General features: G+C 42.4%; 1 protein-coding gene across 1 annotated transcript; it reads right to left on the reverse strand.

Moving 5' to 3' along the window:
* Positions 1-13362: 13362 nt before the first annotated feature.
* Positions 13363-17647, reverse strand: LOC147451472 (uncharacterized). The gene has a single exon (XM_086520365.1). It carries the CDS (start codon positions 17138-17140, stop codon positions 14081-14083), a length of 3060 nt encoding a protein of 1019 aa, XP_086376491.1. The 5' UTR covers positions 17141-17647; the 3' UTR covers positions 13363-14080.
* Between the last annotated feature and the right edge of the window lie 413 nt (positions 17648-18060).

The raw sequence follows: 18060 nt of genomic DNA on the forward strand, positions 1-18060 counted from the left end.
AACACTTTTTAAGGCTCCACATGCATGACTCCATAAGCAAGTTAAGTTCCATTACACTAAATTAATTAAGTAGCCCACCCTATAGCCCACCCTAGATAGTTTCAACTTCTCTCTCTCTCTCTCTCTCTCTCTCTCACACACACACACACACACACAAAAAAACTTAATAATAATTGCACAACACCATAATGTTAGCGTGCCATGTAAAATTCCATGCAATATTTTAGCTCTCTCTCTCTCTCTCTCTCTCTCTCTCTCTCTCTCTCACACACACACACACACACACACAAACCTTAATAATAATTACACAACACTGTAATGTTAGCCGGCCATGAAAAATTCCATGTAATTGTTTGCTCTCTCTCTCTCTCTCTCTCTCTCTCTCTCTCTCTCTCTCTCTCTCACACACACACACACACACACACACACACACAAACAAACACACAGCCTGCCAAAGTTGCCCTTTCTTTCTACACCATTTGAAAGGGTAAACAATTACATTTGATTAAAGCTAAAGCCTACAACCCCACATTTTATTAAAGCTAAAGCTTCCTCACATTAACTTGAAGGAGATGAAATGTGCACCTCATCATTCTCCCTACTCACTTGGAATTCTCCCCGGAGCCGCGCCCTCTCAATGTGATGATCCGGTTCATGGACGCCCTTGCTCATCGGTTCTTTGTCTCTTGCTCGTCGAGCATCATCAAGCTCGATCTCCATTGGCATAACCACAATCGGCTCATACGCACTTGGAATTCTCCTCGAAACCAAGACGCCTCAATGTTGTGATCCGGTTCATGGCTACCATTTAGCCCCGATTCTTTGCCTCTTGGTCGAAAGGCACCGTCATGTTCAATCGCGATCGGGTATGAGACAGTTTCAAGGTCACTCTCACTTGGTGTAACCACAATCGGATCATTGCGATTCCCGTGCCGGCTACAATCCGTCTCATCAACGCACGGAGTTCACATTCCGTGTGAGCTTTCCCCTCCAATGTCAGAAAAGGCACATGATCCCCTTGTAGCCCATCGGGGTTTCTTTCCACGGCATCCATTCTCAATGGCTAGAACCCATGCGGCCATAGAGAGAGAGAGAGAGAGAGAGAGAGAGAGAGAGAGAGAGAGAGAGAGAGAGAGCGCAGCAAGGAGTACTCGGTTGGCTTGGAAGGTGCAATTTTTACAGTTCTGTTGATTCTGGCCTGCAGAAAAAGAGCACTGGGCCGCTGGAACAAAGCCGTTGTTGGTGGTTGGGGGGGGGGGGGGGGGAGGGGTCCACACAGGAAAGTGCTCCGCGTGGGTCTGTTTTACCTCAGGTGACTCAACCAGCATGGATGCCACCTCGACAGAGAGGCGGATTTCTAACTCGAGCCCTCCCCATCTCGACATTGCTAAATCAGTCCCCTCTTGGCGACTCCTGTCCCTCATCTCGTTTCTCCCAGTCAAAGGGTGGCGGTTCTTTCCATGCCGTTTCAGGTGCTCGCCATCTCTTTAGATGCACGCGTAGGTACATGCCTGCAAGATGCGAGCGTAGGTGATCGTGTATGGGGAGAGGCTCTCACTTCGCATTTGCGGAAAACAACACAACGCTTCCTGGCCAAGTAGCACTCTCTCTCCCCCCCCCCCCCCCAGCTAAGTATAGCTTTGACTCACTTTGGGCAACAAAATTAACTTCCTCAAATCAATGGATGCCAAGTGGCATGCCTCCTCTTGCACCGTTCCAGAAATTGGTATTAGATAATCAAAGTAACAAGTCTAACCTTATAGTGATCAATCTCATCATTTGGCTTACGTTTCAACTTATAAACCCAATTCGTATCAACAGCCTTTTTCTAGAGACAATTTACATAAAGTTCATGTATCATGTTTTAAAATTGCATCATATTCTGATTGCATGGTAGCCATCAAATTTTCTAAATTATATGCTCCATCAAAGAAAGAGATTCCTCCATATGACATAAACTAGAACAACCAAAACATAACAATGTGATGCATTAGATGCATGGTGAGAACATAAACAAGTACGACTATGCATAGGTGCATCCAATTTACTATCACAAAAAGTATGCACCATTCATGTTGGCATGCCTCTAGCCTCCTTATTCTCAACCCTTTCCATATCAAGTACAATATGTATGTTTGCATCATTAATAGTCTGGTCCGTAACATTCCCCATAGGCTGCATATGTGCCTCATTGGAATTTACATTCAAGTTTCCACCATTAAAAAGAGACAGCAAAGTGTCATAAATGTCTTGGGAGCTTACATTACTGTCTCTCGTACATGATAACAAAGGCTGAGCAGAATCTTCCACAAGCACAACACCTCATGCAACCAAAGTAGCATTTTGTTTGAGGATGGTATAACCTGTAACCTTTACTTTCAGTATTGTAACTAACATTGTTTGCATTGTTTTCTTTCAGTATTGTAACTAACAAGTTTGCATTGTTTTCTTTCAGTATTGTAATTGACATTGTCTGGGTATTTTTTGCATTTTTTTTCATCACAGTTATTACTAGCAATCCTGTGGATTTTTGTTTGCTCAGAGCGGATTAAGAGCGCACTACAAGCAAAGCGGCAATTGCAGTAAGAAGGTAGTTGGTGTTTAATCCAACAGCTTTAGGAAATCGACCCATACCAAGGAGGATGGTTGTGGCACCAAACCAAATCTCAAATCTTAAGGTTAAGTTGGGAGATCAAGGGCAAGAAGAATGAAGACCATGATTGTCATATAGTCCAGTTGCAAACAAAATGGGCAGCCAACAGATACGACCTTCTGTATGGGGATCAAGAGAAGTTGCAATAGTTACAAGAAACCTTGGAAGGGAAGGCCATGTAGTGGCTCAATGGGTTTCCAGCAAATACTTTTGCAACTTTTGATGCATTAAAAGTGGTAGTTTTGGGACTTTTGTGGAGGGAGAAGACTCCCAATGAATTGCTAAGGAAGATTAGATTGATAAAGCATAAGTAGTTGAAGATGGAGGATTATGCCCAAAAAATTCAAAACAGTTTTAAACAGGTTGGAGGTGGATGAAAGACCAACTAATTAGATGGTGGTGGAATATTTCACGTGGTGATTAAGGAAGGAATTAAAGAATGCATTGGTAAGTTATAATGTGGCTGGAGGATTTGATGGGTTGATTGATTTGGCAGTCAGAGTGGAAAAAAGGCTGAGACTTACAGGGATAGGGGTTCAAATACAAATTTGGATTTGAATTCAAAGGATGAGGAAGATGAATCAAATTTTGAATCAAATTTAGAGAAAGACTGAAGATAACTCCAAAAAATCAAGGAAGAAAAAGAAGAAAGGGAAGCAAAGGAAGCAGGACAAAAAATCAAGAAAAGATCGCAAGAAGTTAAAAAAGGAGGAGGAGGATGTGGTGGAGCTTAGTTCCTTGGTGCAGCAATTGAAGAATTTAGGGACTTGAGAAGGTAAGGATAACAAACTATTTTGTGAGATTTGTGATAAGCCAAGACACGGGACAACAAGTTGCTGGTATAATCCATAGTTTACGGTAAATGTGTCGTAGATATCTCAACTAAGAGGCCCTTCAACAAATCGAGTAGATACAGAAGTACATGAGAGAATGGACCAGAATTGGTACCTACAGGGATCACATAAGGAATTGGGAACCTCCAACTCATAGAGGAAATTTGCGTGAGTATCCACCAAGATGGGATAATATGCCACCATCGTATCAATGGGGTAGAGGAAGAGTTTGTCTACCACCGTGGTAGAGGAACTATGGAAATCAAGTTCCACCACCAAGAGGACCTCCCAATTTTAATCCTCTAGTGGGCCAGGAATTTCCGCCCACACCACAAGCAAACTCGGTAGTTACGAAGATCATCCCTAAGGAAAAGTGTGGCACTGATCAGATCTCAGCAGCATGTGATTGTTCTACTTGTGTTACAAGAAGTGTTGAAGGGCAAGCTATGGCAATGACAAGATCCAAGTATAAGCTCATTGAATTGGGGAGATCAGAAGGAGGTTCGGAAGGAGGTTACTGAGAAGCTACAAAAAGTTCATAAAAAGGATGAAGGGGTTTTTGTAGAAGATAAGCGAGGGGTTGATGAGTTCTTTCAAGAATTAATGAATGCCCCACCAAACATCACAATTGGGTAGTTATTGGACACAGCTCTAATGTTAAGGAGAGGATGATGAGGAAGATAGGTATACTTCAACAAGAAAAGGCAAATATTTAGTCTTATGGATTGGAAGCAGAGGATGTTGATTTTTAGGTACCTACTTTTCAAGTAGAGTATCAGAATAAGAGATTTGGAAATGTATTTTGGATAGTGCGTCAAGGGTAAATATCCTCCCGGAATCAAAATACAGGAAGCTGAAGGATGTTCCATTGGATCCTGCTCCGTTTCAGGTAAAGATGGCACACCAACAAAGGATTCAACCTATTGGGTTTTTGAGAGGGCAGGAGATTACAATCTTGGGATTGGGGATGAAGGGGGATATGACACGCAAGGTAGCCTGGTGGAGTCTCAAATCGATAAGGCTAAGCCTAACATAGCTGAGTGGTTAAATCAAATCAGCTTTGGGAGTTTACAAGCAAGCCATGGAAATCTTGGAGAGGCAAGGAGAGGGAGATACATTGGAGGGAGTAAAGATTATGCATGAGGTCATGTCCAATGTGTTTGGATTTCCTTTGGTTGAAAATTCTCTAATGATGAAGGTGATGGATCATGTCATACGGACAGATTTTGTGGCACCCACAGGGTCATAGAACTACTACATGGGGCAACATTCGGATTTGTTGTGTAGGAGACATTTTAAGTGGTATCTCAACAGAGTGTGTTTGATGGCAAAGAACACATATATGAGCAAGGATGCCTTTTAGCCACTGTTTACATCAGAGCAAAATGTGCCAATGGATTGGGCTACTTGGGTTTTTTAGAGGCTACCTGTGTATGATCAGAGGAATAGGCATTTGGGCCGGCTGACACCTTACTCAATGGGTTTATATGCCTTTGTTTCAGGTACTATTGAGAAAGTTCAAAAGGCTCAAGTGGAGTGTGGTGGGGAGAGAAAAGGGAGACTGAGCTAGGCAAAGACACCGCCACCCAAGGTGCAAATCACAGAGGAAGAGGATATTCCATCAAAAACGGAGTCTAGAGTTCAAGAGGTAGAGCATGCTAAGGGAAATAAGTTCGGGAATAAGATCAAGCTTGTGAAGAAGAAGAAGAAGCAACCTGAGGTTGCCAAAACACAGGTGTAGGAGTTGAATGTTGTTGTGGGTGGAGTGTCCACCTCTATGTGGGTCATTATAGATGTGGAGGATGCAGTGGAGTGTATCTAGTCTATTCAAAATTTTATTTTGAAGAAGAAGGTGGACCTGGAGGTGGAAAAAGACAGAGAAAAAGAGTAGTGGCGCGAAGGATGCTCTGTTGGTGGTGGATCAGCAATACAGAGAATTGCATAAGTATGTGGCGGAGTTGGAGAAGGAGATCAAGAAGCTAAGGGTGTCTAAGGATGACCGGCTACTGGAATTCCAGGTAACATTGGATGAATTTAAAGCTTGCATTGATGTTATTGAGGCCGATGTGTTGACGAAGGTTAATGAGCTGCAAAGAGAGTTCAAAAAAGTTCAAGGGAAGAATACGCTACTACGTGATCGGTGGGAACAGGCCTTGAGTGCCTCAAAGGCAAAAGTGCTAGAGGACACTATAGAGATACAAGGGGTGGTTCTTACCACCGATGAAGTTGAACAAGTCGAAAGAGCTGTGGAATGTTGTGAAGAAGACACTTAGTGATTGGATGCAGAAATCAAGATGTGGAAAAGTTGTTTGTCAAGTTTGAGGATAAAGAGCTGATGCTGGAGGAAAAGTAATTGCATGCATATAACATTCTTTTGAAAGAATGGGTTTTGAGTATAGAAGCAAAACAGGCAATGTTGGTGGAGCAAATAGTGGTTTTAACCACTCAAAAAGCAATAAAGGAGAGTCCGGAATTGGGCAGTCAGATTTTACATGTGGAGAAGAAGATGGAGTCGGTGTTTGTATAGTCTGGAGAGAGTACTCCAACCATTGGTAGCAATTCTGTAGTAGCAGCAAATGCTCTAGCAAGACAGAGTGCTTACAATCCAAATCCGCAGGGATGCACTCCACCTAAAACAGTGCTTTGATCTCAGATCAAGGGATTGTGGGGGTCATGTCAAAATTTGTGTCATAATAATCAATATCTAATTCTCCTAAATGATTTTCTTATATTAAACTGATCATTTAATGTGGGAAAGTGCCAAGGGAGAAAAAGCAGAATATTGGTTAAGCTAGCAGACCGGCCACAGTAGGGATCCAAAGGAGGAAAAATAGGGATCCAAAGGGGGGGGCATCTGCAAAAGAGCCATATGCAACAATGGGCTAAAAAGACCCTAAGGTTCAGCCCATTAAGACTTCCGAAATGCTAAGGTTCCAAAATTCAAAGGTTGTGTCCAAAGGTCAACCCTAGGGAAAATTGGATGCTTTGTGTGTGCCCTAAAAGTCTTTGCACATCCCTACATGGGAGGGGGCAAGCCCCAAAGGTAAGGGATGAGAGAGAAAGCCACACACACACACACAGGCTCCCTTTACACAAAGGGAATGAGGGACACATGTCAGCTCCTTAGGCCAGATGCCCACAAGGTGTGCCCAATTCCTATTGCAAGACCCTTGAAGTGGTTCAATGAGAATTAAGCTAGAGTAAATGTAGTTTAATTAATTTAAAAACATTTAATAAAAGAAACCAATGAGAATTAAGTCTCCTAGAAGACTATTGGGCAGTCTCCCAAAGGGTCCAATGAGCATTCAGAAGCCCCATGGCTTGCTTGATTTCTATTGGCCAAGAGACAAAGGGGTCCAATGAGAGTTTAGTTTAATTATTTAATTACCTAAAGCTCTCACAAAAGGGGAAAGGGGGACACATGTCAGAAGGCTATCACTTATGCTGCTTAATACCTATTGGCTTGACTTGGGGAGGTCCAATGAGGCAAAAGCCAGACCAAGTTAGCAGCTAGGGCTCGCCCAAGAGAGAGAGGGGGCTGATTTTTGCTTGGCATTGACACACACACACTCACATTGGACCATGTGTGAAGGAGGAATACCCTATCTCCTCCCAAGCTTTAATGGAGAGCTCATCACCTACTCCAAGCTTGTGAGATAGAAGCCTACATCAACACTCTCTTGGCATGTGGATGCAAATCCAACCAAGAGCCAAGCTTCAATGCATGCTCATCTCCTCTACCAAGCTAATTACTAAGCTAAGCTATGCTAATATGAGTGATTATGTGAGGAGATGTACATCTTTCTCGTAACATACTCCTTCTTCCTCTCAATCTACTCTCATACCCTGCTAGCTCTCACCATCTTCGAAGGTGTGTGAGGTCTTGGGTCTGAGAACGGGGATAATTCAAGTTGTGTTTGATTAAGTGTTTTGCTTGGTGTATGAAGCTTCCATCTTCATTGCACTAGCTAGTCTTGAAGGAACACAAAGAATTGTATTGTACAATGTCTCTCTTGATGGGAGAAACCATAATACAAAGCCTTTTGGAGGGGGGACCGGCTCCATGCAAATCCGGTCCTCAACTCTTGTCAATAGCTTAATTTCTCTCTCTTTTGAAAGTATTGTCGATGCTATCTAACTAGGTGTTATGCTTTTTGTTGCTCTCTCCACCCAAGCACTCTTGTAATTCTCATTAGGAATCTATTCTAATGAAATGCCCACTATGTTCATGCTAATTTCCGCTACACATAAGCTATTAGGCCATTAAATGTTACACTTTGTGAAAATTTCAAGCCATCGACCAATGCCTATGTAAAGGGCATACTTAGCCATTACTTATAAGGTCTAAAGTCTGTTTTGATCTTAAATTTCATGTAGATGTCTTGAGAGTCTCACGTGATCTCAAAAGTTACGTCGTTTAGTTTTTCTTAAAAAATACCTTGTACTCTTGATCCACGGGAATGAATGAAAAGGAAGGAAGTTGTTGTGTCTTGTCTCTATGTGTGCATATGTTCTGTTGTCTTAGTATTTTCTACATTGTTTTTCATCACAGTTAACAACCCTAACCTTGTTACATTCATTCTCAAGCCTCAATATGTATATATGCACTCTTCATTTTGAAAATCAAGATAGTCACAAGCCACTATTTGACAATAGAAGTTATTAGAGTCATCCCAAACTGAGCACCTTGTCCCACAATGCTCTTCTCAACACCATCAAAGAAATTATTTCTTGCTAAAGGCAATAATGCATGACATGTATGACAGGAAAATCTATTGATGGGATCTACAATTTATGTTTTAATACAACCATGAGGGCACCCCACTCATGCTCTTCCTTCAAATCACACTTGATTCGACCCATCTGATGAGGTGGATTTACATGTTGGTCAGTAGCTCTGGTCATAGCTTTGGGTTGAACGAAATCTTCTTTGGCTCTTTCACACTCACCATGACTTAAGCGAGTTTGGGTACATGTTCTTGTATGGTTAAAAAGGAGTTCTTGCTCCTTTAAAGCACGTGAGTACCTCTTTCTCTTGTAATTTTTCACCATCATCAATGTTGTTTGAGTCTCCACAATCGTCTCATGGGCATTGTCTCCACACATCGTCTCATGGGCATTGTCCACGATGGAAAAAATGGGGAAGGTATCGCATGACTACTAGGCAAATTCCGTAAAAGTGTTTACTTTATAAAGCCCAATCTTGACAATCACAATATCTACCTTGCAAGTTCATATAGTATTATAGAGATGTAGTAGTAAATCTTTGTATTTGAAATTGCAATAACATCTCATCCACAACTTGCAAGCTTGTTAGGTCCTCTTGGAATCTTTTCAAAAGATTTTCCCCTTCTTCTAACTAATGTGTGTGCCTTTTAGATGATCCACTTTGCCCAAATTGCTTTGCATCAGCTATCACCAAGACATATATCATTCATATTAGAATAGTCTCCATGTAATAAGTAAGAAAATTTTGCAAAACCATATCTATTTCTTGCTTTTGCTTGAATAATCTCAACAAGGTTCCACCCAAGCAAATGCCTGTCTTTGAATCTCCCACAAGGGCATGCAATAACTCTAAAATTGATCAATTGATACATGCTTCCAATTGGGTATACTTTATTTACTTCCAGAATACATCTACTTAATTTGTAGTGTCCACGTTGCCACATTTGAAAAGCCTTTCAAATTTGGCCATCATTTTCTCCACATGCAACTATCACCATAGAAACCATTTGTGATGTATCAACCTCTATTCTAATAGGATGCATATCTTTAAAGCAATAGTTGGTATCTTCCTACAAACACTTCTTCTATCGCAACAAGCAATAATTTGGCATCGATTTCCATTTGCCTCATGCATCCAAAAATGTGAGTAAATATTCTATTTCTTGTTATGATTTTCCAATAACAAGAGCACCAAGAAAGATATGCCACATTATTCTAGAGAACACTTTATGAAGTGTTAGATCTAAAAACATCATATTAGTAAATTTAGGAATTTTCCACTTTCCACTTTCACAAATTAGTTTTGACCACATTGACAAATATTAGCCAAAGTTTTGAGAGCATGGCTCGAAACAGATTTTCAAGTACTACCTTGTGGAAGGATTTGGCCTTACAAAATAGTTTGAGATTTGTCCATATAGTCAAATCTTTAAGACATTACTGATTCCCAAAATGGCTCTAAAGTCTCAAACTCTCTAATATGGTGTTTAAAGCTATAATACCATGGAGGCCATCAACATCTAAGGTGCACAACATAAACCATATTGGAATACCCTACTACTAAGTTGATTGGGAAGTATAGCCACAAAGAAAGGTAGACCAAATGCATTTTTTTTTAAGGAACTATCAACTACCCATTAGTTATTTTCAAAAAAACACGCATAGCTATCTTGAGCATCCATTCATCTTGTAATATTCATATGAATGGTTTATATTTTGGATACATGGCACTTGGATTATATGGTTGGATGGACAACACTTACATGCAAGAATTTATCAAGACATATCTTAACTTATGTTGTTTTTTCAAGGCTAAGGCTTCCATGTACATTGTTTCCTAATCATCATTACTAACTATCTATACAAACAATCCACATATGCCATAAATTTTCACATTTTGCTGCACTTTTTGAGGATTTTTTTCACATTTAATTTTTTAGAGGTACCGTGAATGCGAGATCAATTCGACGTCATTTGGATCTCCCTTGGGATCATAAAGAATCTATAGATTGTGTGCTCTAGTATAAAAGCCCTTTTCATTTGAATCTTTTCGTTGGACAATGACGTTTGCGCAACATGGTGAGATCTTCCAACATCAAATAAGTCATCTAAGCAGCATTCTATGACACGTTGGTGAATTGGCAAATCATATAGATAAATTCTTGACCTTGGAACATATCCTTAATGGAATGGATTGATGACAATGTGAACATCATCATGTTCCTCTATGAACTCTACATGTACCTTGCATGGGCATTCAAACTTCATTGGTGTTCGCAATCACTTTATCGATCCACTCCACTTGGGTGTTCCTACTCTATGGCATATATAGTCCATTCTAACTTTGGAAGGTGTATGCATCTTTGAGGATCGTGCACTCACTAACCTGGCCTTGTGCTCTATCATTATATGTGTGAGATACTTGTGTACATTATCTCTATTTATGTTGATTATGGACATTGTTGACATATTGAGATCAAAGTTGTTGCATTGACTAGTTGGCAGGTGAGGATTGTTTTTATTAATGCATCGACATGAATTTAAAAATGCCTTGATGTAAGCTACGTAGGTATTCCATGGTGAAAAGAATTTCATAGAAAATATGAAAGCACGTCCTTAAAAATATTTACATATTATTGTCCTTGACCTTGAAAATGCTTTTAGATTAATCGCCACAAAGAATTTCGTCAAATTTTTCATTACATGACTCATTCCCCACATCCATTTGTAAGAATTTACAGATGGAGAAGTGGGTTTGCACAAGCTACCGTGTCTGTGTGTGTGTGTGTGTGTGTGTGTGTGTGTGTGTGTGTGTGTGTGTGTACGCGTGTGTTTTCAAATACACAATTTACATTAAAAGCTTTTTCTTTTGGGGCAAAACTCACAAATTGTGAGTGAGAAATCTATTAAAACCAAAAAAAATTACAAAGCAAACCATGTTCACATCGAGCCATGGTATTTAAGAACATTCCAAACCCCCTACATCCCCCTACATCGGCTAATATAGGGAGCCACCTTGAAAGAGGGAGTACACTTGACATGGGAGCCACCCAATCAAAAGAAATTCTATCTAGGGCCAATACCAGCATAGGGGTTTCCACCAAGGAAGATGATCTGCCACATTAACCGCCTTGTCCATCAAACCCTACAAAATGGGGAGATAAAAAGCTTATGAAAATGGGTCAAAAAAACTTGGTACATCTATCACATACATATTGAGGGATTTTCCAAAGAAGTTTAAGCCTACTTATTTAATAATTTCAAAGGAAAGTATAAAAAATTTGTCCATCTTCAAAAATTAGTGGTTGGAGATGGCCATGGAAAAACGCCTCTATATTGTTATTTAGCTTTGTACTATTTGGGCATTATTCCCTGAAAGCATTTTCTATTTTCATAACTTACGCAGTGTTGAAGATTTTTTCAATAAGAGTCTCTAAAAGCCACAAAAGTGGCCTTTTTTTTACATGACTAATGTTAACCATGTCGCCCATACGCATTCTTGTGATGCAAATGTTGCCCCCCTCTTTTTTTTTTTTTGCATGAAAGCTCAAGAGACAAAAACCCGATATTACTTTCGTATTAAAGTAATCCCGATCCCCAAATATTACGTTCCCACCTAGTAAGTAGAGTAGCCAAGTCCCCCTTTTCTTCCATTTTATGTGTGTGTGTGTGTACAAAGAGTGTCCAATCATCCTTTGAAAAACGATTACCCCCCTGGCATACATTTTCAACAAGCTAATCACAATCTCTTTAACTTCTTTTTTGTAATCACCAAACGTGAAAGGCATCTGTTTGACTCTTTCAAATGAGCCACAATTGGCTAAGACAAATGAAAAGAAAAGCTCAACACCTTTACAAATATACCTTTCCTTCACTCTTGTTCTTTGTTTCTTACTTTTGCGGTGGAAACATCCTTACTCTGGATTGAGAAATGCTCTTCTAATACTTAAACAGCATACCTCAGAACCTTAGGCACGGCAACCCAACATTGAATTTTCTCCCCACTTAACAATTGACTGCTTCGATCGTCTAATGTGCCCCGTTTCAATCGGGATCGTTGATTCAATTGGCATGGCCCCATTGCCAATAAAAGGCTAATGGTTAGAGCCGGGTCGCAACCTATGCTAGTGGGGACAAGGTGGAAATTTCATTCAACATGGTCACACCCAAATTTGAAATGGAAAAAAAAGGTAACACCTAGTTTTAAGGGAAACATGGGAGGGATTTGAATGGAGAGGAGAGGCTTACCAAAGAGGAGAACGTCTCCCTTCCTAAAAGATAGCTTAAACCCTTCGATTTTCAAGTGGTAGTGGGACTAAATTAAAGCTTAGATATTTAAGGAGAAAAACATGGACTTGGTATTATTTAGTAAGTACTACCCTGCTAGCCCATGGTGCGACTCAGCTCTTAATTCATGTGGATGGTAGTAGCTCATGCAAGACTGGGGCTGGTGGCAGCCATTCAAGAATGCAAACCCTGGCACCTCACTCTAGGTCTCTTGAGAAGCCGTATGACGTGCTCTTGGACAACCTTATGGGATTATTTGTGGCCCGCATGTAATGAGGCTCATCCTCCCCTTCTGCAACCGTGTGAAAGTAGACAAAGAAGATGAAAAGGTATAAAAAGACAAACAAGAGAGAAATATTTCAAATTATCCCCGCACAAAAAAGAGGTCAAGTGAGAATGGAAAGAGGGGGCACACTCACAAGTTTTGAACTCAAGACCAAGCAAGAAATCCACAGCTGCAAATCCTACAAGCTGAAGACTTTAACCAACAACCTTTACACAAAAGCAATCTGAAAACCAAAGCCCTTGTCATGACTATGATAGATTTTATCATAAGCTAGGAGCAACTCAAGAGTTTTGAGTACATTCATATGGGTCTTAAGATCATTGCTTCGGAAACCGAAACCGTAACCATAACCATAACCATAGCCATATCGACAGTCACTTCAAGCGAATCAACAAGTACTCCAAAACAAATTCCAGTTTTGCAGAAGTACTCCATCGCTCATCCAATGCACCCATCTATTGATCATGCCAAAAGCTAGAGGAACCTGCACCTTACGTCACAAATTTACGTGTGATACCCAGTGAAACGCAAGGAAGACCTACAAGCTACTCCCTGTTTTATGCCATAGACTAACAACAGCTGAAATATAACCAATAAATAGATATTTGTCAGCATTCTTTCGTACAAAAGAGAACGAGAAATGGCAGCTCTTTCCTACAGCAAAGGTCTGGAAATGAACTGCTAGGTTTGAGACCATTCCAAAATGCTAACCCACCAATCTATACAAGCGTGGGAGCCCTCAGTAGTACTGAAGATGTAAGTTATCTGCAAGAGATGTGATGTGGAAGAGCAGAAACAGAGTGCATTTCACCCCTCCCTCGCTCTATTGAGATAATGGAACGTGAACAGCAATCCAGATGACGGGGTGAAATGCACTCTGTTTACTGCTCCTTGCTGTGAGTTGGGTTTGTGACAACAAGGGGGTGTTCACAACACCCTAAGACAAAGGGAAGCAAATTATACATACTCTGTTCAACATCTTACTGGGTGTAAGACGGCAAAAATTTGCAGATCGGAGCTTTGCAGGGTCCGCAGACTATCAGTAAAGAAGCCCAAGAACCATAACCAAACCTTTGCGCTTTCTTGCCAGAGCTTAGGATGGAAACTTGGTAATCAAGGCTGTTAGCAAACACGTGGTACATGTAACAGCTCAGGCCAAGTCACCCCCCACTTCCCTACCGATGACCTCAAAATAACCCTCTGCTCTTCAAAGCAAACTTGTAGCTAGCCATCAGAGCTTTTCACCCAAAATCCACATCCCAGCTTAATGCTAGACTGCCTTTAGCCAAGACCTCATGCGCGATGCCCACTATTTGACGGCTGAAGAGATCCAACTTCACTGCTCACAAAGCCCGGGTCAAGAAACTTTGCAACAAAAGACCACAACTTGTATACATCTCGAAAATCTGACAGTAGGCCAAGCGCAGCGGTAACTACTTCAACTCGTGAAGGGACAGTCGCCACTTTGCTTGATACCCCATTTGCATTTACATTTAAAGAGCCAGAACGAGGGACCTCCAGAAAATTACCACGACAGTAGATGTTTCGAAGATATCCCAAGCCAAGTGATACATTAACTTGATCTGCCAGCATTCTCACCAGATCTGGCTGTAGAAGCTTCCCTTGACTATCAAGAATATTGAAGGCGATCGAAGCACCTCGATCGTACCTAACCTGAGGGCCATAAATTCTGACAAGGGTGGAATCATTCTCTGGATGACGAAGAGAGAGAAGAGAGCTGACTAGCCAATTGATAAGATATCGTAGCCTGACGCTGGTTTTGTTCAAACCCATCATATCAGCATGATCCAAGCTCCTACATAGGAGCTGAGGTTCTTCAACAAAATCTCCTTCAACCTGATCTTCATCGCTTTTTGACCCAATGCTTCTTTCCATGGACGAAAAGTCTCGGCCACCTGAACCAATCGATCTCGAAGCGAATGAATCATCGCCAGGGCCTGCATTGAAAATTCTACCTAGAGAAAACGGATCAGCATTTCTACAGCCCAATAGCCTAAAACCTCCCTCTGTTTCCCTGCAAATGGCACTTCCCTTCTGCACAGCAGACCCCTGATTTGTCGTATCTAGCATGCTCATAATCGACTTGCTAGCTTCTAATGGACTACCACGGATGGCTCCAAGGTCACTCAGTTCGGATGACTTCAGACACTCCCCCTCCATTTCAATCTCTTCAATAGTCTCCAGGCCCCCTTGGCCCACCATATCCAAAGGCGATTCCTCCTCTCTATGTTGAAGGATTTCATTAGCTCTTCTTGCCAAGATTTTTCTTTCATGCTCCTTGACATGAGAGCCCAGACTCAATTCTCCATTTCCTAGACTAAGCTGCTCCTCTCTTATCTTCTTGAGAACAAGCACCAAGCGCTCCGGGATGTGCTCACCTGATTCACTAAAATCATGCCTATTGGACTGCACTTTTGACAAAATAACCCCATTCAGGACAGGCTTCCCTTGTTCCTCTACCTCTTTACTCTGGAATGCCACATGCTTTACCAAAGTTGTTTTCTTCACTTTCTCTACATCTCTCGAAACAGAGACATCCTCTCCAATACTGTCTCCACTATTACCCACTCGTCCGGAGTGCAAGTGAAGCAGCCCAGAGCATAACCCTTTGATTCTACTCTTTGAAGAAAAACCATCTCTTCGACCTGGCAACCGGTGACTCTCTTGAATGGTAATATGGGAGAGATCCTCCTGAAGAGGACCGCTGAAACCTTCCTCAGAAGCAGAGGCACAGCTCCCCGTGCCTACCGGACTCGGGCCTGCATCAGCTGAGAAAGGGTCGTCATGGCCATCTTCACTAAACACAGGGCTGCGGCTGAAACCCCCTACAGAGGCAAACTCAGGATCTTCACAAGCAGAGCTGTAATTGTCATCAGCCTCTAGTTCAAGCGGAGTCTGGATATCAACTTCATCGATTGCAGGCATGGGTCCTGAGAAAGAGCTGATCATTCGACCTTCATCGTACCGTTCACTACTATCTTCTGATGTACAAGAGGAGCTAAAAGTCCATTGAGAGGGCAAAGGGGCAATTCGCACCATTCCAGAAACAGGTACTCCTGATGAGTCCTGAATGCTTTGAGCCACTGAGTTCTTTATTAGCAGACAGCCAAAGCCAGAAGGGTCACCTCCAAATAGCTTGTAAAATGAAGCTGTAATGAAGTCGGGGCGAAAGAGAGAAAGGCCCAATGAATCCATGTCTTTAGGGCCCAGCGCAGAGGCATCAAGCAGAACATGCCAATGATTTTGCTGCGCAAGAGACATCCATTGGTATGAGTATTTTGCGCCAGAAACGCGCGACTGAACAGGGAAGGCAAACAAACCCTTCTTTTTTTCCTTCATGGGATGCTGCTGTTGTAGCGAGACTCTGTCTAACCATGATGCAACAGTGAGCCGCGATGAAGAGCTCGAGATCTGATACCCATCCACACCCTGCTTCTTTTTGGACTTGGCCTTCATCTTCTTGCTTGATCCTGCCATGAGCTCTTTCTTGAGCTCAGTCGAGCAAACCCTAAGAGAAGGCCATCGAAACCTTGCTCTGTAAACCCTAGCTTCACTATCAGCAGCTCTTTGCTCCATCCAGCCCACAGATTCACTCTCGTAATCATACATGGTGACAAGGCGCGAGTTGGTGCTCCATGGATACGCATCGGCAAGCAGCTTGAATGTAGCCCCCCGGCTAGCTGTGAAAACCATGCTGTACTCGGAGCTAGGCACATTGAGGAACTCCATGATGCGTGCGCGAATAGCACATTCCATGGTACCCTCAGGAGCAGACCCAAAAAGGGCATGAGACCACAGGTTAGCAGAGATCTCAGAAAGAACAAAGGTAGATGAAAATCCTTCCTCTTCTGCTGCAATGTCATCTTGCTGAGCTTGTGAGAAAAGGCCAAAGCCACAGTAATCAAGGCAGGCAAGCTCCTCTTCTTCAAGATGAGTATACTCCTGCAGTCGTAGATGGTCTAGCGCCCGGGTTTCTGCAAATCGAGGGTATGACTGAATGAAATGAGAATATGCTTCCTCACAAGAGGGCAGGGTGTCAAAGAAGGAGATGAGCTTGCCATCACTGACTCCTGCAGTTGCACGCAGGAACTCACGATGCACTTGCGAGCTAGATCTGCGAAAGGGCTTGCCCTTCTCTGCTGCCACAGTCGCTGCTGTTGATGACGAGGTCGATGATGGTGCCCTCTTGAGCGAAACCCCTTTCCCCAACACAATGCCATTCTCCTTTCCTCTCTTCACAGGCTCTACTACATCCGCGATGGCTGCTTCCCTCTGCTTCTTCTTCTGGCTAGACAGAAGAGAAGAGCAGAGGGTCACCGGCTTACAAGGCATGAGGAAGGACGCTAAGACGAAGCTTTGCTTTGTCAGTCCGTTCCCAAAGCTGAGCCTTTGGCGGCCATGCGAGGCCAGAAGAAGCTCAAGTTAGCATCGCGACGCTCAAGCCCAAGTTAGCTGAAGAGGAGCCGAGGAGGCCGTCCTCGTCAAATGAGCTACCAAATCTTGCAGCAGCACCATAGCCAAAGCTTACCCATGCAAGGGACAAGTGAGTGAGAGTTCACCTCGGACTCAGAAGCTTCTCACATGGTTTTCGACATGGATACCCTTTGTTCCTCCCTAGGCCAAGGTGAATACTGCTATCTCGACCGTAGTCTCGTGTCTTTGTGGGTGTGGGTGAGAGAGAGAGAGAGAGAGAGAGAATCTGAGAGAGGGAGTGCGCGCGCCATAGAGATTTAGATCCAAATTGGCCTTACACTCGAACCAAATTTGCCCCCCCTTCTTCCTAACCTCTTGTCTTGAGAGCCATGTTGTTAGCCTTTGCTCTCCCCCACACACCCTCCAGAGCATACAAGAGCGTGCTCACATGCTGTCCCACTACTTCTTTACATGCCATGCCATCCTCCTTGCTAACACTTGGAATAAGTGTTAGCTTATCCATGTCCACATTTTTCAAGGTGCCATCCCCCGTCCACAACATTGCCTCACGAGCAATTAAATGTCACTAGGTGGTGGGATTGACAACTATAGGGGATAATCACGGATCTCAAGAATGTTGAGGTCACGAGAAATTGCATGGCAGACGACAACTTTGTCTACTAGGCTATGTGTCACATGTGTTTTGTCATAGTGGGTAAACATAACACGACAATGTTATGATGAACTTGAGCCCCCCTCCCTTATCTGAGATTATTTTTCATGTCCAAGTTTAGTTCCTTAACATATCGAACATGTGCTTGGGTCTTGTGATACGTGTT

Source organism: Adiantum capillus-veneris, chromosome 9 (genome assembly GCF_014529385.1).
Source record: "Adiantum capillus-veneris isolate H3 chromosome 9, ASM1452938v2, whole genome shotgun sequence".
Taxonomy (NCBI): domain Eukaryota; kingdom Viridiplantae; phylum Streptophyta; class Polypodiopsida; order Polypodiales; family Pteridaceae; genus Adiantum; species Adiantum capillus-veneris.